Source organism: Lathamus discolor, chromosome 1, assembly GCF_037157495.1.
Source record: "Lathamus discolor isolate bLatDis1 chromosome 1, bLatDis1.hap1, whole genome shotgun sequence".
Lineage (NCBI taxonomy): Eukaryota > Metazoa > Chordata > Aves > Psittaciformes > Psittacidae > Lathamus > Lathamus discolor.
In genome coordinates, this window is record NC_088884.1 from 78613682 (window position 1) to 78637680 (window position 23999).

General features: G+C 43.9%; 1 protein-coding gene across 1 annotated transcript in view; it reads left to right on the plus strand.

The window, feature by feature from the left end:
* The window catches only part of TMTC1 (transmembrane O-mannosyltransferase targeting cadherins 1), a 149392-nt gene that overhangs the window by 3363 nt on the left and 122030 nt on the right, over positions 1–23999 (plus strand). The window contains exons 2-5 of the mRNA XM_065682077.1: positions 9376–9553; positions 11270–11343; positions 12484–12660; positions 14559–14765. Coding sequence (XP_065538149.1) covers positions 9376–9553; positions 11270–11343; positions 12484–12660; positions 14559–14765 — 636 coding nt within the window. The remainder of the gene's footprint in view (positions 1–9375; positions 9554–11269; positions 11344–12483; positions 12661–14558; positions 14766–23999) is intronic.

A 23999-nucleotide genomic window follows, 5' to 3' on the forward strand; every position in this document is an offset into this window, starting at 1 on the left:
CAATAGTGCAGTGTCCCTGACAAATTGGGAATCTTAAGTGACAGCCCTCCTTCCAGTAACTAATGCTCTGGAGCCAAACAGTGAAAAGAGCTCAAGCATTTGACATTATTCACACCGGGTCTGTCAAGTATGAATGATCAGAGGAAAATAAGAGCAGCTCTTGTTACTGGAACCATTGAGCAGACTTAAAATATTCTCAGAACTGCTGCATTGTTTTGTGTGGGTTAACATCAGAAGGGGGAGAAAAAAAGCCTGCACATGGTCTGTTGGATTAAATAATGTTTGCCTTGTGTCTTTGAACTTCTCTCACCTTTTTTCTTGACTTCAGTGAGTAAGGGGGTGTTAAAATCAGTTGATTCAGAAACATTCCTATTTTAAGTTGGTAGCTGTTAGGTAACGGGTCTAGCACAACTCCTCATCTGCACAGGAGCCGAGATGGTAGGCAATGATTTTGCTTGGTCCTTATGAAAAACTTACTTAACTCTCTTCTCCAGTTGCTGTCACTCAGAGAATGTTTGCCTGCACCTATTTTCTTCTCCAAGAAGTGATTCAGTATACTGCTTTCTAAAGAAGGTGGCTTTTTGGACACTGTTTCTCGGTGTCTTCCCTGTAAAATGTTAAGAAGAGTGGAAAAAAGAAAGAAAGAAAGAAAAAAAAGAACTGCCAGTTCTGTAATTCACCCAGGATTTTATATTTAAACTGGGTGCTTTCTGTCTTACACCTTGTCTCCACCAACAGAAGTTCAGTGAATCATTTATTCCCTCAGTAGCACTTAAGTTATTCCTTGGTTCCAGTGGTTTCACAAAACTGTTTCTCAACTGTTGAAGCAGAAGGTGCAATCCTCAGTGCTGTCTCCCTCCCTCTTTCTCTTCTTGTCTGCCAAATCCCCATTTAGATAGATTTTCAGCCCAGAAACAAACAGGTGATGGAAGTTTGGTACAGTCACCAACGCAGCAGACTTAGCCTGAAGGTGTGCAGTGGTAGGAAACGGTGAGAACGAAGCCTTTTGAAGAACCCTAGTGCCAAGATTTAGAGACTCTTAATCAGAGATCAGTCTCCTGGTTTTGCAGGTGGTTGAGAAGGGAAGGCTCTGCCTGCTCAGCCTCTTTGGCAGGGGACGGAGGGCACTGCCATGGGAGATGCTGGTAAGGGAGGTGCCTCAAGTGACAGCTCACCAGGGACAAAAGCCTGGAGGTGACAGGTCTAGGTTGTGTAGCCAGGACAGACTCATGAGGATGAAGCACATCCTCATGAAGGAAGGAGAGAAGTACAGCAGGCAAGTGGTCTTCCTTCAGAGAGGTGAAAGTGGCTGTTCACTGGGAATGTGCTTGTCTCAGTGGGGAGCGTGTAAGAGTGTCCATCCCAGATGCTGCTGGGTGGTTCTGGTGGCCCAGGAGGAGAGGAGCTGGGGGAGACAAGCTGTAAAGGGGAATGCTGCTCTCCACTAGGGAAGGCGTAGACACAGTTTGTGTGTGCACAGAGCCATGCTGCTAGTGCTGTGGCTGGAAAAAATGGGGAAAAGGTAAATCAAAAAGCCCAGCCTGTGCTCAGCTGCTGACTGCAGAGCGGTTGGCCTGCCACGCTTGCCCACTGAGGCTGCTAGCCAGTGATGGCTTGGCTACATACCTGCCTAGGAAGTAAATGGGACCCTTCAGCAGTGGTTCAGTATTCTGTGCGGGCAGCAAATGCCTAATGTAAGACTACCAGGGGCTTCGCATCAAAGCCTTCAATGACTGTGAGCTTGAGTTTGGTGTAAATACATAGCCAAAGAGAGTTAATTCAATAATTCACTGCCAACCTTCTGATGTAGCTGCTTACAGCTGATCCTTCTGTTTTTTCAGCTGTATCAGCGGCATGAGTTTCAAGGACAGGGAGCTTAAGAAAACCAAAAACAAGCCAGGGAAGAAAAGAAGACCTTAGATTTTATTTGTTCTTGATTTAATGTTATATTACAGTTTGACAGCACAGGGTAATATAGTGGAGCTATAATGTGTCAGGTTAAATACACAGTGCACGAGTACTTTCTTCGTTCTACATCTATAATAGGGCAATATCACAACGTTTAAGATTGTGTCAGTATTTCTCCTGTACAGCTTAGCCTAATATTTCTAGCTATAGCTATCACTCTCCATGCTGATACTGTGATACCTGCCATGAAATTGATGTAGTACTGGTGTAGCCATGCTGGGCGAGGGGGAGTTTGTGAAGAGAGGCGGTTGCTTTTATTAGGCTAGTTTTGTTATAGTTGGAATACACGGACACATTTCTAGGCATATAAGCTTTCCTTCTGACCCAGAGCAGAGCGCTTTTCTGCCATTTCCCATCTGAGAGGGGGCACATGTGCCTCAAAGCTTGGTTTTTCCCAGTTCCAGGTGCACTGAATTCCTTTCCGCCTTGAATGTAATCTTCATGTCTGGTGTCTGATGTTTTTGGTTGTAAGTTTGGGCTGTGTTTCTCTAGGGAGGGCAGCAGGGTTGCTTGCACTCCCTGGAAGGACAGGATTCCTGGGGAGGGCTGAGGGAAGCTCCCTGCCTAGGGAGGGAGGGCACAGACCTCCTTGCAGCCAAGCGCAGAGGTGAGGATCAGCCCAGGAGCAGAGGTCTGTACAAAACGTGTAGGACTTCTGCCTAGTCACAGCACTTTCTCAGTCCATAATACTCAATAAAATTTGCCTGTCTCTTGAATTAAAAGCCTTTTACTGTGAGGAGTTCACTAAACTGTCTGAGCAGATTCTGCTGAAAGATCTGGCTGAGGTGAATCCATTCACGCCTGTGTTTGCTGCTTGCCTCAGTGGTGTTTTGTCTCTATTTAACACCTACCAGTTCCTGGGGATTTTCTCTCATTCAGCATCCTACTCCTTCTGTACTAATGTCACCCTTAATTTTCTTTTGTCATCTTTTACCTAAAAAGAGCTTTTGACCAACCTTCTTCCCCACAGGAGCATCCCTGTCAATACTCTTTAGAATCCATGAAAATAAAGTACTCTGGCTGCTGCTGGTTAGCTAAAGGCATTTTTCTGCATTTTACTTGCTCTCTTTCTGACTGCTTTCCTGGGCTTCCTCATTTATCGCCTCTCAAATTTAAAGAAAATAAAAGAAAGCGCTGTTCTCTTTTCACTCTCTATATTGTGGCTTTTTTTTCTTCTTTGCTTCTGTATAAACCAAAGTGGCACTTCCTTCATGGTCTGCAGCTTGAGCTGAAAGATTGCCAGTTATTTCAACTTCGGTGGGAAACTCTTGTACCCAGTTTGAAAATACTGTCTTCATTATGCCTAATAACTTAAGACTAGGTTTCGGCTTTGTTTCCTCATCTTGGTGAGTGACTGCAGCTTGGCTCTTCATCGCATCCCTTTCTTTCTCTCTGCTCTTGGAAGAGGACTGCTTGATGGCTGCTGAAGTGTTTCATGAGATGTTTGCTTTCTTCAGTATGTTGCACTTGCTAAGATGCTACTCAAGGATAATTTTGAAGACAAACCCTGTTTTGTTCAACATCTAGGTAAAATGACACCTGCTTTATCAATTTGTCAATTGCCATCATCTGGCTGGTTTCTAATTCTTCAAGGCTGTTTGTGGAGAGGCATCTAACGCCATGTGAATGATGCCTTCAGTAGTATTAGCACAGCAAGGATCATCAAGCCACACTTTCTAGTGTTCCACTAGGAATTTCTGCCCTGGCATGTTTGCTGCTTCCAAGATGCTGCTGCTTTCAAGATGCTGCTTCTTCCTAATCTAATTGTGATTTCTGTTTTCTTTTCCTTGCCCTACTGAAAAGCAATAACCTGCTTTGAATGCCAGTGCTTAACTAGTGCTCTTGTAAATGATGACTGTTGTGCTCTAAGGGAATTGCTGTAGCTTGGGAATTGATACGGCCTCTGTCTTCTCACCCATCCCTGTTATAGCAAATCAAGTAACAAACTATTTAAGCCTTATTGTCCATTTAATTCTGAGGCATTGTACTGAACTATAAAAACACCATCAGCACAGATCAGCACAAAGTGCTGTTGTGCTGTGATGGGAACTCCGCTGTGCTTGTGCTGGCCATTGCACAAGCAATGCTGCAAAGGGGGCTTATTTTCTTTTTACTGCTACAGGTTTTTCATTAATCTTTGAGCAGTTTCCACATAGCTTTAACCATTATTACCGCTGATGCAGCTGTACCATTTCTGGAGTGCAGATGCTCATTTTCTTGGCACAAAGTAGATGCATCTGTGGAGTTCAGAAGGAGATTGCACCATGCACTGAAGTTGGGCATTAATTTGCATAAAGTTTGCCATATATATCATGCAATTCCAAAAGGAAGGGAAGATCACAGGAAACTTAATCCATCCTTGTATGTTAGATTAATTTATATAAATCTGCATGTGAGCCTACCTCTATAAAAACTGTGGGGGTTTTATGAGGTGTGGGATGCTCTGAGACTTTCCATTAAGTGTTACTCGCTATAACAAATTACCATTATTATCCTGTGCATTTCTATTTCATAACATGGTGTGGGTTTTGTTAGTCTTTTGAAAATAATAAAACAGATTAAACTAAACAAGAGCTGCCCAGGGATAATAACAAAGTCTATAAAAAGAGAAACTCTCCAATTATGGTTTACAATATAATTAAATCATAAGAGGCCTTTAAAAAGGTTGAATGAGTCTTTGTGTGTGCCAGTGGTTGAAAAGCACTATATTAGAGCCCGGAGGTGCTGGTGATTACATATGGTAACTAGATATGTATGGGATTTGTCTGTGAGCCTGTAATCTTGCAGCATAGACCCCTGTAGTTCTGGCTATGTGAGGATGAAGTCACCGAATCCCACTCGATTTCCAGGCTTACCCAGGAAGGTGTGTTCCTTCCTGATGACTTATATAGAGGATAAGTAAGTTCCTGTGGCTTGAAGGTAGCATGGTGCATGGTCTGGGCTCTACACATGGCACTCCTCAGCCAAGGTGACAGTGCTGGGGGGAGGGAGGGTGAGTGGTTAACTAGGAAATGCTGATAGGTGTTGCTTTTACTTTTAAGAGCAAGAGGGATCTAGTTTCTTCTGGAGAGCTCTTTTACAAGCTCTACTCTGTGGACCTTCAACAGCTGGTGCCTGTGGAAGTCTAAGAGCAGACATATGTAATTCCTTTTCCTAGAGTGGATGGTGGAGGAATGGAAAAGCTGCTGTAGGTGGCAAGGAAAACTACAGCATTGTTCCTGGAAAACAGCCATTAGCCTTAACAAATCAAGGGATTTCTGTGTTAGGCATATGCCTCTTATTTTTGTGTACCTCCTGCTTTGGCATGTGGCTTTGGCAGTGCTCTGTCTTGGGTGTTACATGCTGAACTGCACATGCTGCAACACTTGGACACAAAGACCGGTGTTAGAACAAGAACCTGCTTGAATACATGTTTCAGTGCAGCGTTCTCTGCCCTGATGGGACACCTGATCAACGCTGAGATTTCTGTAATGAGCTTTTATTTTGGTGGTAGCTTGGGTGACGCTGATCAGCGCTATTATAAGATACCTGTCATCTGGTATTGAGAGACTGCTCTTCTGTATATGTGCTCTTTCCCCTCCTTTTCCGCATGGCCTTTTGAGGACCTTTGCATTTGAACTGCCATTCACCCCTTGTCAGGAGGCTTAGCCCACTCTTTTGCCCCGGGGACTCTTCCAGCAGAGATGTTGAAGCAATGTAAAACTCTTCCTCTCCAAGTGTTTTGCAGGTGGCTCTCCTGAGGAAAAACCTCCTTGTCTGAGATGGTGGTGTTTCAGGTGTCTCCATTCCTAGGACCATGCTCACTTGGTTTATTCAGCCCCACATCTGTACTATCTGCAAACACCTCTCTGGTTTGATGAGCAGTCAGCCCAAAAAACCTGTGCAGCCAGAACCATGTGCTCTCCTAGCTGTGTGATCTACCAAGGCCATACCATGTATCTTGCAAGTTGTGCTTTCGCTGAGACAGATGTTACGATCTTCATGGAGAAGCAGCTAAGGTCTTCCATCCCACGCCATCCTGCAGATTAGAAATGATGGTGATGTTTGGTGTCTTTGGGGCTTGCGACTTAAAAGATGAAATATTTTCCCCAATTATGGGTCTGTTTAGATATGGAAATACACAGACAACTCCTCCCCTCCAAAGGAGTACAGTTGTTTCCTGCCAGAGCTTCGATTCATCAACATTATGTTGGATAAACACCACTTCTTACTTGATTTTGGGATTCGTATCTCTGTTTTACTTCCTTTGTTTGCTGAGCCATATACCGTGTATAATCACTACATGACTCCATGATAATGCTGCTGGCAATAAACAAAGACAAGTCTGAATCTCTGTAAGGGTATTAAAGTTTAAGAAGGGAGAAGTCATTTTTGATCTACTTATCTCCTCCTGCTCCCTTGCCCACATGTTTCTTCATAGTTGCTCCACAATGGAGCAAATTTGGCTTCCCGCATTAGGCTGCCTTTTTCTTCCCCATGGGTCTGTGAGTGTGCTGGGGAGCTTGTGGCTTGGATTAGAGCTGTTTGGAGCCCCAGATTTGCTCACCCGTTTGACGTGCAATAAATTCAAGCCCTGCTAACGTTTCAAAATCATTCTGCTGGGATTGTTTCAGGACAAAAGAATGTTTCCTTCATTGCTGCATGGCCTAATTTCTTATGACAAAGAGATTTAGCAGCAAAAAACACTGGTGTGAATATAGCACCTGCACACATTCACGTTTAGTATCATGGACCACCAAAGATGGTGTTTAAAACGTACACTGAGGCACGCTTGCAGTCAGATTTTGCTGTTCAATGGAAGGCTGGATACCATAGTGTTGTTACGTTTGTGTTTTGTTCTGCTTTTTCCCCCTTCTTTACTGTTTTAAGAATACACAGGGGAATAGCCAGGCTGTGAGGCTGCTTTTACTTAGCTGTTTTCAGTACTATACTTCAGGTAACTTGCAGCTTATAAGCCTTGTTGACTTGATGTTTGCCCAAAGAAGGGGCATGAAGAGCATGCCCCGACTTTGGGATAGGGTCACCTATCCTGGGGGCAGGAAGATCACCCTCTCAGAAGATCTCTCCCATGAGATTCTGCCTCTCTTGCCAGTAGACCTGTTTTGCAGGATGGGAAGTAATCAGACATGATCCATGGATAATGAGAGATTTTTCCAGAGTACTGTTGGATATTGTGGATTTAGTGATTGGTCCTTACATCTTGGCCAAGTAAATAGAATCATAGAATAATTTGGGCTGGAAGGGGCCTTCTAAGCTCATGTAGTCAAACCCTCCTGCAATGAGCTGGGACATCTTCAACTAGACGAGGTTGCTCAGAACCACATCCAGCCTGGCCTTGAACATCTCGAGGGATGGCGCATCCAACACATCTCTGGGCAACCTGTGCCAGTGTTTTGCTTAATGAGAATCTCTCACGTTTTGATGCATGAGTTCATATCATGTGATAGCCTGAGCACTTCTTGTCTTCACTGTCCTCACCTGCCACATCTGCTTTCTCCAGGAATGAGGTTGCCAGAGCACGCTTTGGCGTTTGAGTGATGACTGCGCTTTACCCAGCTGATTTACAGCCAGAAGTTGTTCATTTTTATAAAGATTGGGTCCTGCAGGTGGTCCCTGCCATTGCACACATCTGCAGTGCCTCCGAGTGGGAGCTTTGTCTTCTTTGGGCAGGGCGGCCCTATGCTGCCCCTGGTTCCCACAGTGTGCTGAAAACAAGACTAAGGCCTGGGGGTTCCCACTGCTGCAGCATGTTCACAGCTGAAACTCTGGCTGGATGTCTGTTACTGCCGTTTGCTGTGGTTTGTCATCCTGTGCTGGTAGAGATGAGGGAAAGTGATGTACGCTGCTGCCCTGAAGTGGCTTGCAGGGGAAATGGGGAAAAAAAATAGAAAAAGCCCCAACTCTTCACGTATTCTTGAATCACACAGACTGATGTCTTGTCAAAATGTAGCTGCATCAACCCATACTTCAAAGGGAAAGGTCACGTCACGCTAAAATCCCACTTTTGCCAAACTCTCTGGGATTCAGCCGTTGCCTCCATGAACACTGGGAGTGGGAGCAGAGTAGGAATGCACGAGCAAGACTGTTGGTCTGGTAAAGCTGGATTGGCCTGGAAAATGCAGCCCAGGACAGATAACACCCTGTTGCTTATGAGTAAGGAATGCAGAGAGTATTTATAAAAAGCATATGTTGTCTGGCCCTTACAGACATACCACACCTCCTCTGTCTTACAGAAAAACCTAAGGTGTTTGCATAGTAGCAACAACTTGGTGGCTTTGCTGATGCATCATGTATGTCATGGGAGACCTGGAGTCTGTTAGTAATAACAGGAAGGTTTACTGACCCTTTAGCATGTTTACAGCAACATGGAAAATATTTAGACTGAGTCTTCTTTTCACTGGCTGCCTTGTTTTATTTTTTAATGTCCATTTACATTAGTGTTTCCAAATTCCTTGTTCCTATATGGAGTCTCCCATAGATAGAGGCACCATGTGAATGTGTGTATATATGTGTGGGTGTATATATATATATATTCATCCAAATGTGCAGATGCGGTTATTTGTAAAGAGAATTATCTTCAACTGCATGTAAGGCAAAGCCTGTCAGCAGCTGTTAAGCAAGCTGGCTGTAAAAAACAGTGACCAAAAAAATGTGTTAATACACGCTGTCAAACAAATGTCATAACAGCTTGTTATGTTTTCCTTTTTTTTCCACAATCAACACAAATGATGAACCCCAATTGTCTCAGTGAATCGAGGGTGATGTTAGCTAACGTATCTTTACCATCAGTGTCCTTGTCAAAGTGATGCTAGCTATTAGACTAGCTTGGTAGTGTAGTCCTGATGTCAGTAAAGCATTGAAATAAATGCTTAACCTTCAGTAGATGAAAATGTTTTGAAAATTCAATGGGAATAAATGCACCTGGAATGCCAAGCAGGTGCTCCAGAGCCTCACCAAGTCCTTGTCTTAGCTGTTCCCAAGGAAAAGCATCTATTCTGTTGTAGAAAATAACTACCCATATTGTAGAGCTGTCACATGGCTGTGACAACCACAGAAGGTGCCAACTGGGAAATAGGACAAGTGCTGGATTTCTGATGTTGGCCGGTGTTATTTGCTGCTAGGGAAGCACAGGCGTTGTCTTACTGCAGTAAACTGTAGTGGGAGGCCACAAGCCTCTCCCATCTTGATGCCAAGAAGGTTGCCAAATGAAACCACATATTTAAAAAACTGGGGAAGTGGTTTCTCTTTAATCAGATAAACCAGAAGTTCAGAGCTATTTGCACTAATTAGTTTAATAGCACTTAAAAGACTGCAGATTAGGCAAAGAAAGCACGACTTACAGTAATTGAAAGATGTCCTAGTATTACAAGACCTCTCCAGTAATGGTTCCGTTTTGTTTCCTTACAGGTTAAACATATTGCTGGCTGGTATGAACCCCTTCTATTTCCACGCGGTGAATGTAATTTTACACTGTCTAGTGACTCTTGTGCTGATGTACACGTGTGACAAAGCTGTGTTCAAGGACTGTCGACTCGCTTTTGTCACAGCGCTGTTCTTTGCTGTGCATCCCATTCACACCGAGGCTGTAAGTATGTGACACACAAAAAAATGGGTGACACAGAAGCTAAAGATAAATGTGTACTTTAAATTATTTTTTGTTTGTTTTTAAAGCAAGCTCTGAGTCATACAGAGTATGGCACTTGTCATTTTTTTCTGTGGAGGAGGAAAGGTGAGAATATACTATGTTTAAAATAATTTGCAGGAGTCATTAAGAAAAAAGCATATTCGTGCTTCCCATCTCTCTGCTCTGGCACTAAAGCCTTATTGATGTTCCTAATCAGCAATGCTGGGAATAAACGGACAGTCATTCAGATGATGAAAATGTTGAGTCTTCTGAAACCAAAGACCTCAGTGAGGCTGTGCTCTCCTGCTGGGATATTGTTGCATGCCTTCAGTCATCTCCTGTAGTCATCAATTTAAGGGAGAGAAAGTGGAGGGAGTATTAGTGTGTATCCCGGAGGAGATGGCTCACATTGAGGCAATGTGACCCATGGATTGATTTGTATTGATTTCAGTTGAAAGCTAGGAGTATCATCTTCAATATGACTTGTTAGCTTAATAAATGTCATGGTACGTTTACAGAGCAACAGCTCATATTGGCCATTTTCCATTTCATTATAAGGAAACAGTTAATGACATAGTCACGCTAAAACTGCAGTCTGCTAGCTCTGGGAGTACTTCTGTAGATAAAATGAGCCTTTGAGAAGGAAACGCTGTGTCCAGCCACCCATACTTAAAAGAAACGCACTCGTTAGCTGAGGTACCATTGATTGAGTGAGGTACACATGCTTTCATTACGAGCCTTTGTAAATGAGCGAGGGAAATGGCTGCTGCGGCTGAGAACTTCTGAGGAGAGATTACCTTAATGACAAAAAGCCACGAGCTTTACAGTTACTCCCTGTGCTGGTCTCGTGTGAACTAATCAGCTAGGCTCCTTTTGATAACACAGCTTTATATGAGGAGGGAGGTTTTAGAAGAGGCGCTCTTTGAATTTATTTTTGTCTGGGTCAAAACTTAAAACGGCTAAAAAAAAATGCCGGAGCACTGAATATGGCTTAATTATGTAATCTCAAAAGAGGCGAGACTTCAAAGCGGCTTTTATTTGCTTCATGGGCAGTTTTTAGATCTTTGTGAAATGGAATATTGAAATAGTTTGTCAAAAAAGTGTTTATGCATTCTTCTTCGGTATTCCCTTTCTTAGAAGAAGATTTGGTTAATTAATGTGTAGAAAAAGCTCCCATAAACTCAGATTATTCAGAAAGAGAATAAATGACGTCTCACTGTATAGCTTTTTGGTGATAAAGTTCATTCAGATATTAATTATTAACTCGCTTCTGTATAATAAGTCTTCTCCAAAGAGTTGCTCTTTCATGAGTGTTTTCCTTTAACAAATCTCAGTTCTGGGAATTGGATGTGTTTCTCATTTGAGCCTTATTATGCAAAATTAAAACATATCCCTAAAACTGGCGTTTCTCTATGCAACTTTATTAATATTTTAGTAAGAAATTAAAGAATGACTGAACTGTTGGTTTACTCATTTGTTTTGCCAAGTGAGAAATGCAGTAGACAAAACTGAGCGTATCCTAGGCTAACCAAGTAACATTTCACTATGTTGAGGGAGGATAACACTGAAAGAAAGCTTAAAATAGTAGCAGTTAGCATGGATCATTGAAACGCTCACTGAATGCACATGCCTTTTTATAGATGTGCCTTTATACCTGCGTGTCTCTTTTCCTTTCAGGTAACAGGTATAGTAGGCAGAGCCGATGTCCTAGCCTGTCTACTCTTTCTGTTGGCTTTTCTCTCCTATAATAGGTATGGATCCTTGCTGTTGGTTGTGATAATATGAGTTGCTGTAGTCAGAGGAGGAGACAAAGGGGAAACCCGTCAGGTTTTGGTTGCTAGCAGAGGTACTTCTCCCAGCACTACTACATGGAAGTGCCCTGGCCCCTGTTTTCAGCTGTGGCACCAAATAAATGAAGCTTATGAGAGCATTATAAACAGAAAAAGAGAAGTCAGTATTCAAGGTCCCTTCTTCCATTGATGTTACAGCTGAGCATACACTAGAGGAGGGCCTGTAGAGCTAAAAATGGTAAAGAAATATATTCAATTAAGGCAAATTGTCCATGTGTAGAGTGAAGAAAGGACACATGGCTGCCTTTGAAATACATGCTGTGACTCTGAAATACGTGGTCTTGAAGAGTTAAGGATTGCATCTAGACCATTACTTACCCTTTTCAGATTAACACTTGGCACCAATTGCTGGTCTGTGTCCTAGAACTGTGACTGAACAAGTATAGATAAAGAAATAGCTTTACTTGGATGGGGTTTCTGCCCCTTTTGCACTGTTATTTCATTTAGGAATAGCACTATCATCATGGCCACATGGAAAAACTGCTTATATCCCTCTTGGGCTGTTCGCAGGGCTGTTTTCATCAGAAGGTTGCAGAGCCATAAAACTGGTAGTGACCCTGCAGGAATCTGCCTGTTTGATTTTGATGCTTCTTCCCCCTCCTGCAGGCTTGCTGCCCAGTCATTAGTGATTAGGACACATCTTTGGCTCAGGGGGCTGTGGGTGGGATGGAGGAATTTTTGCTTGCATAGTGCGTTTTGTCACATAAGGAGAATTAAGCATGTGTGTTCTAGATGATGGAAAGCAGGTGTTTTTCTGCCCTTTCTGTCTCTGCACTTACTCTGCCTTCCTCTGTTTCTTCCAGCTTGTCTTTTTTCTCTTCTCTGCTCACATTCTTGGTGCACCTCTCAATATTTGTGTTTTCCCTTCCTGCCCTGTATCTAAACCCTTCCTCATTTATCAGTGAACAGTGTAGATTATTCATGTCACCTATTACCAGCATCTTAAGAAATTAAGGAAAAAGTGTGTCAGTATTTGTGTAAATGTAGTAAACATGAAAACAACAGGAAAGGTAAAATATTTATGTCAAATCTGTTTTTCAGGAGTGTGGATCAGCTTTATGTTGGGGAACATTTCCCTCCCACTGCCTCCCCATTCTTTTTGCTGCTTAGTTTATTCCTTGGGACATGTGCAATGCTGGTGAAAGAAACTGGAGTCACTGTGTTTGGTGTGTGCTTGGTTTATGACTTCTTTTCCCTCTCCTGCAATGGACTCAAACTGTGAGTAACTTGCTGTGCTTTTCAGATGTTGCCACCTGCGTGTGCAAAATATATATGATTATAGACAGTGGGAGATGGACTTGCCCCCCACAATTCGATGGCACACATTTGACAAACCTTGAGGCGGGGAGATTGTTACTCTCTTGCTGCCTGGTAACTTTTGCTGGGTAGATAGAGCAGATGTGAAGAACTGATCTCTAAAATGCTCAATTCACTCTGGCAAGACTAGCATCTATTTTTTTTCCGTGGGAGTTCTGAGCGAAGCATCAACATCTTCCGATTTCTTTGGCTCAACTCCCTCCAGTTACAATGTCTGCTTGATTATTTAGCCATAATGTCATAGTTTTAGAATATCATGTGATGTTTAGTAGCAAAATCAGGTTTGATCCTTTCCGTCCTTACAGAATGGAAAAAGAGGGAAAATATTCAGCCAGTTCTGGAATGACTGGAATAATTAGCAGCTCTTAGAAGTCAGTGGAGAAAAATCAAATGCTTTGAAGTTTGTATCCCTCACCCACTTGGTGTCACAAATAACTGTGCTATTCTGTATCTCCATGAAAAGTCTTTTGTTTGATAGAAGCTGTTTTTTATCCATTTCTCTCCAAAACCATACCTGGTGCAGATCTGTTGATGAGCAAACACAAAAGCTTACTGCCATTGAGAATGGGAGGTCTTGCTCCTGCCATTGCCTCTTAAGGTCCCAGCAGTGCTGCCCCACAGGCTCTGGAGCCTGTCGCACCCCTGTGTGAGCTAGTGTATCTAGGCTATAAAAAAGGACACTGAATTTGTGTTTCTGCAGTAGTAATTAAATCAGCTCCCGGAAGGGTTTGGGGAATACCAGAGCTGTCACAATGTGAGAGCAGCAAATGCAGGGAGGAGAAGAGGGATTCTTCTCTTTCAGAAGCATCCTATCTTCCCACCCATTTCAGCCCTTCCTCTAGGTCCTGATGGGGAATGGACCACTTTCAGTCCCCCCTGCCCTCCCTCAGCCCCTCTAGCAGCAATAGCAGTGCGAGAGCAGGTGCAGTGGATTGGCAGAGGACTTCTATTTTGACCAGACAAGTAATTCATAACAGTGTAACCGGTGGGCAAGTAGCCAGCGAGCAGTTTTCTGGGGACTGACAGCCGGCATGCTTGTTGACATTTGCATTTGCAGTCTGCCAGGCGCGCTCCAGGAGCTGCCTGGCTAAAGGTAACATAAATGTCAATTAAGTAGGGAAAACCTGTGCCTTCCTCCTCCTCCCTCCCCTCATCTCCTTCCTATAGGTTCACATTCCAATGGCCTATCCAGGTTATTTCTTTGCTTCAGTGGCATCCAGTTGCCCAGGTATGGCAGTTATTTAGCATGCAGGGAGGAAGCTTTGTAGTCCAGATGTGCTGCATTCTCATATTTGCTCTGGTTCTCTGTTTGTGGTGCTCAGGATCTGCTGACTTTTTTAGAAGGGCAGAAAACCAGCATCCTTCCACTTGCTGCTAAAACTCACTTCCTCCTGCTCCTTCCCCCAACCTGGACAGATTTGGTTTCTGTCTAAAAGAGGCAGAACACCCAATTATTTTCTGCAGCAGAAAATTAGGAATAGCACCGTATTCTTCCTCACAGTGCTTCCCATCTTACCAGTGGACCAGAGAACAGCTTGATATGGGAGTGCTCATCTTCTGTTGCTGTCAGATCTCTTCTGATAGACCTAGTTAGGAACTGATAAATCCTGTCCTCCCAGCATGCAAAGGCTTTGTATTTTGGATTAAATAAAATGTCACCTGTTGCAGTTAGATGCCATGTTGTGCTGTTTTCATAATGCTCAACCTTTTGATGAGTACATCTGAAAACTAAAAATCCTTAAGTCCTTTTATTTCCCTTTTCCCCTCTTTTTTTCCCTTTTCTCTGCATGCATTACCAGGAGAAACGGGGGGATCCACCACAGACCTGCGCAGCAATCCGCATCTTCTCCCTCTGCCTCGCTGCCGGTCCCCTCGGCTGGTCGGGAGAATGGGAAGCATCGCTTTTCTCACCGGGGCACCTGGAGCTCCTGCCACCCAGCATCACCTGAGGAGCAGCGGAGCGGTGGCCTTTCTGTGCCCAGCAAAGCCATGTGGGCCATTCGGAGGTACTGCTGCCTGCCTGCCGCTGTGTTGTGGTTTAGTTTGTAGCTGATCTTACGTTAAAATGGTTTATCCATTTTTGGTTAACTTTAGATTACCCATGTTTATCCTGAGATGTACTGCAATTTTTATTGTGCTACTGGAGAGGGAAAGAAATGGGAAGGTGGAAGGAAAATTGAGGAAAGAAAGAGGATGGAATTGCAAAGGGTATGTCTTCTGCTTGGGAAGAAGAGAATATCTGAGGGCTGTCCATGTCCTGAGACTTTCTATCCTAGTATGATATTAGGCAATGCTCCTTTTTGCAGCTTTGGAGAAAGCCAAAACTGTAATGCTGGTTTGAATGTGAAGAGGAGGCAGATGTGCATGTATACAATAACGTCTGAAGTGAGAGCAGTATAAGCAGCATATTATGTGATATTGCTATATATCTACATATACACGTGCCTGTAGGTATGATTTGTGCACATGGATCACAGAATCACAGAATCACAGAATCCCAAGGGTTGGAAGGGACCTAAAAAGATCATCTAGTCCAACCCCCCTGTACATACATGTATGTGTGTATGCATATTTACGTATATATATGAAAGTAGTATATATGGTAGCCACTTCTGCTTTATACTTAAGAATGTGCATGTAATGGTGAGAGCCAGGCTTGAGCAGTAACAGAAGGATTTTCACTGGTCACATCCAGCAGCTCTTGGCATGATCACTGGGGAAGGCAGGAATCCAGGGCCACACTCTGGCATGGGACCAGCGCTTGGCGCCCTTATCCCTGTGGAACTGCACAGAGTTAGTAAGAGCATTTGAGGTGGTGTGACTCAGCAGCCACCCCACGGGTGTGTGTCAGAGCGTGGGGGTTTTTCTTTTAACGTTGACTTTTGTACAGTCTCCCTGGTAGCCCTTGTCCAGCGTGTCCTTTGTTGCTAACTACAAAACACTCACAGTATGATTTCATTTAGAGACCTGTAATAACGAATTGCCCTGCACTACCTATTCCTTGGAGAAAGTGTTTTGTGCCTGAAATAGATCAGGAAGATAGATCAGTTCTCTGATCACTTAATGGTTGGCACCTGAACGGGCCCCATGCAACACTCCTGAAATCTGGAAAAGGGACATGGAACTGTTGGAACAAGTCCAGAGGAGGGCCACGAGGATGATCAGGGGACTGGAGCACCTCCTGTATGAAGACAGGCTGAGAAAGTTGGGGCTGTTCAGCCTGGAGAAGAGAAGGCTGCATGGGGACCTAATAGCAGCCTTCCAGTATCTGAAGGGGGCCTATAGGGATGCTGGGGAGGGACTCTTCATTAGGGACTGTAGTGACAGGACAAGGGGTAACGGGTTCAAACTTAAACAGGGGAAGTTTAGATTGGATATAAGGAAGACATTCTTTCCTGTTAGGGTGGTGAGGCACTGGAATCGGTTGCCCAAGGAGGCTGTGAATGCTCCATCCCCAACAATGTTCAAGGCCAGGTTGGACAGAGCCTTGTGTGGGATGGTTTAATGTGGTGTCCCTGCCCATGGCAGGGGGGTTGGAACTGGATGATCTTAATGTCTTTTCCAACTCTTAACTATTCTAGGATTCTGTGATTCTATGAGTGTTTTATTCCCACATAACACCCCTCATTAATCAGTTCAGCAGGAGCTGTTTGTTTGTTGTTGTTTGTGTTGGGTTCTCTTATAAATAATCTTGCTGCATCAGTAGTGATGACATTTAAGCATTACATGGGATCTGTAGCTTCTCATATCAGAGAGGCTGTTTTCTTTTTCTTCTGCAGATTAAATGGTTCAACCCACTTGAGAGCTTCTGCCCTGCATGTGTTTTGTCTGATTGGTCTGACTTGTGCATGGTTGGGTTCTGCTTTTAACAAGGAAGGGAGTGGCTTTGGTCCAGTTGCCTCTCAGTGTGGGAATCTGTGACACAAAAATAGTACCGAAGTTGAGGCTTTTTGGAGTGGGTAAGTGCTGGCTGCTGCAGCACGGAGGCTTTTCTGGCTGTTGGGAACAGCTTCTAAAATTGTTTGTTCAAATTTATTTCTTCTCCTGTATCCCAAATGTTCGTGCGTGGGTCACTGGTAACTTCTGATACACCAGGCCAGAATGGGCTGTCCAGAAGGCTCCTTTGACATTTTGCCTCCAAAGTTTAGGATCTGGTGGGGAGGAGTAACCTGAACATGACACTGGTGTGGCTGCTGTTTGCTCTTTCCATGTTTCTCTCAATGCTTCTCAACTGATATTTTTGTTTGTTTCCATTTTCCCTGATGGATACTGTGGTGGAGGGTACCAATATAAAAGGCGTCTCCTGTCTTACTTTGTCTTCTTGTTCCTTGTTTCTTTTACCCCTGTTTCTTTCTTTCTTCCTACTGCTCCTTTCCCCTCTCCTTTGCTTTGTACTCTTTCTAGGTGCCCTCACCCTGCCGCTGCTTTTGGGAACATCTCTTTCTTACACCATGGGGAAAGCCTCTGGTTTTCCAGCTTCAGCAGAGGCTGCAGAAGTTGTGTTGGAGAGACTGCACGTGGGATGGCTTTGGAGGGAGCTCATCCATGATGCCAACTGGCATTTGTTTTTCGGCAGCTGCCTCTTTGAGTGTTGTGATGGATTTCTGCACATGGCAAATCTAGCTCTGCTTGTACATAGCTGCTTTCTTTTTTAAAAGGGTCTCTCATGGTGCAGGCTGCTCAGCTTCTCTTTTCAAGTGACTGACTGTGTACAACACGCTTGCGACAGCCTGTTGTCTGATGATGGTTCACTCTGGGATGCCCAAAGTAGAGCTGGCTTGGTCCCAGTGGCTGAGAGGGAAGCCTGTTGCCAGACATTTGTATGAGAGTTGTGCCTGAGAGCCTTGGGAGAAAGGCTGGGATGGGTTAACGGATGCTGCACACTGCTGGCAACCTTCTTTGCTAGTTTTTGCCTTGCTCTGAATTCCTCTTTCTTCTGAAGGCTTAGAGGATAACTTCTTGTTGCATGGAATGACAGCCTCTTGGTGCCTGAACAATTTGACCAGTGCCTGCTTGTCTAATGTCAGTGGTTGCTAGTCAGTATAAAAAACCTAAACAAGCTGCTACAGCATTTGTAATTCCAAGAGATCTTCTCAGTTCACAACCACATGGAACGTGCTTGCAGTCATATGGAACAGCAAGATTAAATGTATTGCAGCTCACTGGCTCTCAAAATGATGTTCACCTCACATAGAGGTCTGTGACCACTACCTGATCTGATTGCAGCCTTCTCCTTACTTCCATTTGCTGACTCCTTTCATAGGATAGATTAAAATAGTTGAAATACACTGTACGCTGTCTTTAGTGCTATTGGCAGATTATAGGATATGAAGTAGGAAGCGCTGAAGGCAATTGCTCTATTAAAATACAATCCATCTTTTCTAAATTCTTGCTATAGATGAAAAAAGGTAGAAGGAAAAATATTGAAGTCACTGTCTAATACACAAAATTAATTGCACAATTTCTCCTCTGCGGCTGATGTTTCTCTGGTTCGTGTAGATCTTTTCTGTGGCAAAAGGGAGGGGGAAAGATTTTAAGTATTTCAAAAACTCCAAAGTTGGAGGGCAGATTGGGCGCAGTGCAGTAGCTGCTGGTACCTTATCTAGTGCACCAGGTTGTTAGTTGTAAGGTCTTCGCTACAATAAAATAGTTGTGCAGTGTTTCATAGGTACTTTTAAGTACTTGTGATCAATTACATTTCTATTCAATAATAATTTATTACATACCTTGCTACTAGAGCTGACTGAAAAATGCAGGAAAATGTAATGGAGGAGTTAAGGGGGATCAGTCTAATTAGCAGCAACTAAAGTTAGTTATGTAAATTCTTAGTACAGAATGATTTCTGTTCTTTATTGTCACTCGCTCGTCAGCTATTCAGTGAATGTGGGTGTTACAGCCCTGGATGCCTTCAGGAGTCTGGATGAAATTGTAGGTTTTATCACCATGATTTATTGCAATTTTGGGGGATGCTGGCATATGCACTGAAACAGGGTAGCTAGGATCAGTTATGAGTTAGATCCATCTCCCTGAGTTTTAAGACCTGAAAGAGACTTGTGACAGCATATATACTCCTATATGACACAAATGGAGAAGTGCAGGCAGGAACTTTCATGTCAAGCTTGTACTTCTGTTTGGGGCAAGGCCAGACCTTTAGTGCTTTCACTGTGATGGTGCAGTATACATATATGTGTCCTGTTAAAAAGCCTTATCAGTGCCAACACTTCACTGCTCACCATAGTGATACTTTGTCAGATCCATGAATATGTTAAAACAAGTTGTCAGAGTCCTTTGTGCAAGTTGTGTCTGTAGTTATTGTTGCTCATTCTCTTTTTCTTGATTTGTTGAAACCACGGAAAACAGAGATCTGTTTCTTTAATTTTTTTCTTTTACTGTTTTGAATTCCAAGGCTACATACAATTGTAGTCACAGAATCACAGAATCACAGAATCCCAAGGGTTGGAAGGGACCTAAAAAGATCATCTAGTCCAACCCCCCTGCAAGAGCAGGGTAACCTACAGTACATCACACAGGAACTTGTCCAGGCGGGCCTTGAATATCTCCAGTGTAGGAGACTAGTCATGCTGTCTCATACATGTCTCACGCTCAGCATTGCTAAATGCTGTCCTGCCTGTATATACCCTCATACCACCTAATCACCCTGATGGTTTTGAGCTTCGAACAATGATCCTATGGTGAGCCCACAGTCTAAGCTTCTTGAAAAACAAGACTCCTTAATAGCTTGCGTACATTTCAAACTGAAATCTGTTTATCTTTGGTGATCTAAAACCCGATTTTTATTGCATCTGCTGATGGCGACTTAGCTGGTGAGACCCTTCCTTTAGAATGGACAGTAGACTGGTGGTGAAGACTGCCATTTTCCTCATACATGAGCTGTTATATCAGGTTTTTGTGGTGGTTTAGTTTTGGTTTGTTTTGGGGTTTTTTTTCCCCAGCTGACAGAATGAGAGAAGAAGCAGGTGTACTTGGAGCTGTGCTCAACAACATCACTTTAAATCTGTGTATGCGCAGAAGAGAATGAGGGAGCTCACTACTTGTTAGCACTGTGGGGCCCAGGCACAAAACCCCATTGATCCAAAATTCAATGAAATCCTTCAGGCTAAAGCAGGGATAAGTGTGATCTGATGATTAAACCAGCAGCAATGTTCCTTTCTTTTGCAGTAGGAGGGGAAGGAAAATGGAAATGCTTTGCAGAATGTGGTGCATTCCAGGGATGGCTGTGCTGGCCCTAAGATTGACATACTATGAGGAAAAGCATGTTAAGGTCATAACATATCTTCCCTGAGTCCCTGCACAGCATGCAGCCGGTGTTTGAGCTGAAACAGACCCCGTTCTCCAACATGAAGGAAGAGCAGGAAGGGGGGATCAAAGTGTTGGCACACATAACTTGCAACTATGTAGCAATTGCTTGGTGTTGATCTGGCTTTCCTCACTGGGTGCTTCTATTTCTAATTCTTGTGTAGCAATGGGGTGTGTTTTTTTAATTAATATGCCAGTGCAGCACTTTCCTGCTCTAACGTGAAATTCCTGTTCAAAAAGCGGAGGTCTCAGCTGCACTTTTTAATGCTTCCCCTTGCCATGCAGCGCACTGCTGTTTCCTAGATTCATAACCAATATAAGCAGAATAGTGTGACCAGTTTCCCAGATACAGGATTTAATGCATGCAAACTTCATCTTTTCTTGAAGTTTAGAGGGAGCTTTGTAGAGGAAGGTGTGGCTCAGAATATGAAACTGCCCGGGCTGTAGAAGTGTGAGGAAGACCCTTTCTGTAAGATGTGGCACAACTTTGTTAAACTTCAGGAAGTTGTTCTTGGTAGCACTCACACACCCTGAAGGTCATTGGTGGTTGCATTTATAGGTAAAGTGCAGTAGTAAATAGCACTGCATGCTTATGAGAAAACACTAAGGTAACTATTATTAATGTATTCTTTTGGTCAGGGGCAAACATACAACAAAAGAAAAACCTGGATACTTGTTGCTGGCTTAAAAGGTTCTTGCCGTGCAACAGCAAAATAGCAAGGAAGGGATACAGGGCTTTGCAAATGCCAGAACAATAGAAATTGCAGAGAAATTCCAGGAGAGTTTGGGATTCAGCCTCTGGTGAAAAAGGCCTGGGGGTCCAGCCGTCAAAATGATTTTCTTCTCTAGGAAAGCAAAATGAGTAACCTGGAGCATTAAGCAATGAAGCCAGCCTAAGCTTTTCCTTTCCTTCCTCTCTCACTGGTGATCTCCAGAGGGTTGTGAGGTTTTGAAAATAAAGGAGCAAGCTCCTGGTCTGTGATGCTCTGAGCAAAGGTTGGTGTTGGATTGCCTCTGTGAGAAAGGAGAGAAAAGGAAGTGCTGAATTATCACTGGTCTTGGGCTGATTTTTTTAGGGAATTGATGTTTAAAATTGAACTGAGAATTGGACAGCACAATTTTACTCCAAAAGACAAGCAGGGCTCCAAGTCCTAAGGCTTAGGAAGGCACAGTCTGCTGAAAGATGACAGATAACTGTCATTGTTATCCTGATAACAGTGGGATGATGCTTCTATGATGTTGCAAGCTTTTGTTAATTGTAGCAGGTTTGCTAAGGCTCTGCCATTCTTTTATTCAGTAGGCTTAAGTCTTGAATGAAGCTTGCCCCCCCTTGGGGAGGTGTATTGCAGAGGTGGATTTATTGTGTGATTTACTCTTCTCTGAACTAAGCTCTTTAGACCATTTTTTCCATAGTGAATCTGAACAATGGCTCTGGCTACTGCTGTGTCTGTGTCATGTCTCCTTAGGAAATGTTTGCTAGCAATATGTGAATCTTATTCTCTTTCACCTGCAGTCAGTAATGACATTTATAGTCAGGCTGAGATGGTACCTGAGGCCACCAGAAGACTCTGCTAGAGTCTACAAACATGGGAGAGGTGGGTGCCGCTATACTTCAAGCTCTGGATTCAGCCAAGGATTTATGCTCTCTGGCCTGTGACTGTCTTCCAGAGAATCCTTGTGTAAACCTGGGAAGAGAATTACATATCTCTGTTCCCATGGCATGTGCTGGAAGATGAAGCACAGTAATGCGCTCTTCTTTTCTACCACTATTTATAGAATCATAGAATCATAGAATAGTTAGGGTTGGAAAGGACCTCAAGATCATCTAGTTCCAACCCCCCTGCCATGGGCAGGGATACCTCACACTACACCATCCCACACAAGGCTTCATCCAACCTGGCCTTGAACACTGCCAAGGATGGAGCACTCACAACCTCCATGGGCAACCCATTCCACTGCCTCACCACCCTCACAGGAAAAAACTTCCTCCTTATATCCAATCTAAACTTCCCCTGTTTAAGTTTTAACCCATTACCCCTTGTCCTGTCACTACAGTCCCTGACGAAGAGTCCCTCCCCAGCATCCCTATAGGGCCCCTTCAGATACTGGAAGGCTGCTATGAGGTCTCCATGCAGCCTTCTCTTCTCCAGGCTGAACAGCCCCAACTTCCTCAGCCTGTCTTCATACGGGAGGTGCTCCAGTCCCCTGATCATCCTCATGGCCCTCCTCTGGACTTGTTCCAACAGCTCCATGTCCTTTTTATGTTGAGGACACCAGAACTGCACACAATACTCCAGGTGAGGTCTCACAAGAGCAGAGGGGCAGGATCACCTCCTTCGACCTGCTGGTCACGCTCCTTTTGATGCAGCCCAGGATACGGTTGCCTTTCTGGGCTGTGAACGCACACTGAAGCCGGCTCATGTTCATTTTCTCATCAACCAGCACCCCCAAGTCCTTCTCCGCGGGGCTGCTCTGAATCTCTTCTCTGCCCAACCTGTAGCTGTGCCTGGGATTGCTCCGACCCAGGTGTAGGACCTTGCACTTGCCATGGTTGAACTTCATAAGGTTGGCATCAGCCCACCTCACAAGCGTGTCAAGGTCCCTCTGGATGGCATCCCTTCCCTCCAGCATATCAACTGGACCACACAGCTTGGTGTCATCGGCAAACTTGCTGAGGGCGCACTCAATCCCACTGTCCATGACAGCGATGTCAGATATTTGTGTGATGTTGTGGTTGTTTAAAGACTCCACCCCAGAAAAGCCAAGGGCTCTCTGTTTTATGCATACGTGCGGCATTATGTGTCTCAGTCTTTGAAACCTGCGAGTGCTGTTTCAATGCAAGTAACTGAACTCATTGCTTCCTAACTAAAGTTTATTCAAAAAACAGCACCGCTTTGGCATGGTGATGACTGATGCTGCATGCACACAAAAAGACATGTTTAGACATCATTAGATGCAAAATTATGTATTCACCAGGTAAGAAAGGCCTGATTTAATTTTGGCCCTGTTATGTGTTTATATTATGACAAGTCTTTAATTACACTGTCACACGCCATTTTTTTCTGCATGATTCCTGCTCTATTTATTGTCCAGCATGGATGGTGCTCAGTTAATGAGCAACCATTCAATATTTTGTTTCTTCCTTGTCCAGAGCATGGCCCCATGCACGATTTACTTCATATTATTCAAGTCCTGCTCTGAGACAGATTAAAACCATCTTGATAATTTCTCTGTGTATAAACTACCAAGTACTGGTATTTCCTTGCAGTTTGTTGCCTTCAGTCTGTAATCTTTTAAAGTACTTTTGGCACAGTTTCTGGGTGTGTAATTTCCTTGTTTTTCAAAACATGGAGTGAATGGCCAGAAATTGTGCAGTGGGGAGCCACATGGGTGTGAACAGTTGGATTGAAACCTTTGGATCCAACCCATTGACATCTGCCACTTAGGCAAGCAGACTAGCTGATGACAGCAGTAGACTGTGCTCTAAAGGAGTTGGTATTAAGAGACAGGGGACTTTTCGCCTTAGATATTTGCTGACAGAGGGGGGACAATGACATCATGTTCCTTTCCAGACTCAGAGAAGAATAAGCCCCAGCACGTGCAGCTTCTAGCGGCCCCTTCCTTCCTCTCTGCCCATTTTGTTGTCCTCCCTTGTCTACTCTAGCCTGCCCTCATCTCTTCCCTTGTGTTCTTCTACTTAGTCATTTAATTGCTTCCAGTCATTGCCTCTCAGGCTTTGCCTTTTGGATCTTATGGCTTTCCTGAAAAGCTACTGTGTGATAAACTCCCTCTCCAAGAGTCCAGCCTATATTCCTGGCCCCCAGAGTCCTTGCCCGGCCAGTTCAGGGGCCTCCACCCATGGTCTTTGTACTGTGCATCACATCCTCCATGTGTTTCCCACTCCCCCTGTCTTTTGGGTTCAA